Genomic DNA, 1305 nt, shown 5'->3' on the forward strand with positions numbered 1-1305 from the left:
CCCCGGGCTGCGGGCTCTGCCTGTGCGGGCGGTGGGGGAAGGGGGTGGCCGTGCAGCTGCCGTGGGGATGGCTCTGGGGCATGTGGAAACAGGGAAGCAGGAGTGTCCACGTAGGGTGTAGGAGGTCACTTGAGCTTTGAGTGGGACAGGAGGGACATCTGTGCAGCCCTTGCCCCCTCCCCGCAGCAGCGTGCTGAGGAGCCTTGCTGGGCAGCATGCCCACTGTGAACAGAGCTCCTAATGCTGCTTCCAGGTGGCATGAACTCAGGGTTTTCCCACCCAAGCGAGCCTGTCCTCGTGTGCTGTCCCCATGCCCCAGTGCTCTGCGGAGCAGCATGTCCTTGAGCCACTGGCGCTGGAGCTCGTCGCCTCCCACCGCACCCAGCCCCACACTGGGCCGGGAGGACCGCACGGGCAGGCAAGGGATCCAGCTGGGAGAGGCAATGCCCCTTTCTCCTCCCTGCAATGCAAACAGAAACCGAAAAGGACCAAATTCCAAAGTTCTTATTCAAGCCCAGGTGCCACGGCTCCAGGCGGAGGCGCGGGGACCATCACCTGCCAGAGGGACTGGTAGCTGGGGCAAGGGAGAGGAGCTGTGCGACGATGGCCCTGCAGCCGGAGGCGCCGGCGTCTGTCCTTCCAGCTGCTGCATCCCAGGGCCTGAAGCGCGGCTGTGCCAGCCCAGCTCCCAGCAGCGCCCGCGGTGACTCACCCACCAAGTGAGCCCAGAGCAGCCCCGGCCGCACAGGGGCTTTCAGAGCAGCAAGCGCATCTGCGCTGCACGTGCACAGTGGTCCTGCAGGCGGGCTTGGGGAAGGCTGGCACCGCGGGGGGCAGAGCCGCTCGCCCGCCTCGGGGACATGGTCCTGGGGCACCACGGGAGTGACCACACCTCCTTCCTTGCAGATGACTCCTCATCAGAGAGCTGCAGCGGGAATGGCTCCTCCACCCTGAACCCCTCGACATCCAGCAGCACGCAGGGCGACAGCACCTTCCCCGAAATGAACGGGAATGGCACCGCGGCCCCCATGGACTTCACCGCCTCCGCCGACGATCAGCCCATCAACCTCTGCGACAAGCTCGCGCCTGCCCACGTCACCCCTTCCTATCAGTCGGACAGCTGCAGCGCCGACGGTCTGCGCAGCAGGGTCAAGTACGCGGTGAAGACCACGGCAGAGGTATGGCCCAGGCTGCAGGTGGCCGCTGCCAGGGCTGGGGCTGGGCGAGACAGGGCAGCCGCGCATCCCCGGGAGCAACCCCACATGAGGTGCCCGAGGCCGGGCAGGGATGCAGCTCCTGCCCTTG

The 1305-nt window shown here is 66.7% G+C and overlaps 1 protein-coding gene across 1 annotated transcript in view; it reads left to right on the forward strand.

Annotated features, from left to right (window-relative positions):
* The window catches only part of NOL4L (nucleolar protein 4-like), a 44379-nt gene that overhangs the window by 37814 nt on the left and 5260 nt on the right, over positions 1-1305 (forward strand). Inside the window, exon 6 of the mRNA XM_009318759.1 lies at positions 907-1178. Coding sequence (XP_009317034.1) covers positions 907-1178 — 272 coding nt within the window. The remainder of the gene's footprint in view (positions 1-906; positions 1179-1305) is intronic.

The sequence above is a fragment of the Pygoscelis adeliae genome, unplaced genomic scaffold (assembly GCF_000699105.1).
Source record: "Pygoscelis adeliae isolate BGI_AS28 unplaced genomic scaffold, ASM69910v1 Scaffold432, whole genome shotgun sequence".
NCBI classification, from domain to species: Eukaryota; Metazoa; Chordata; class Aves; order Sphenisciformes; family Spheniscidae; genus Pygoscelis; species Pygoscelis adeliae.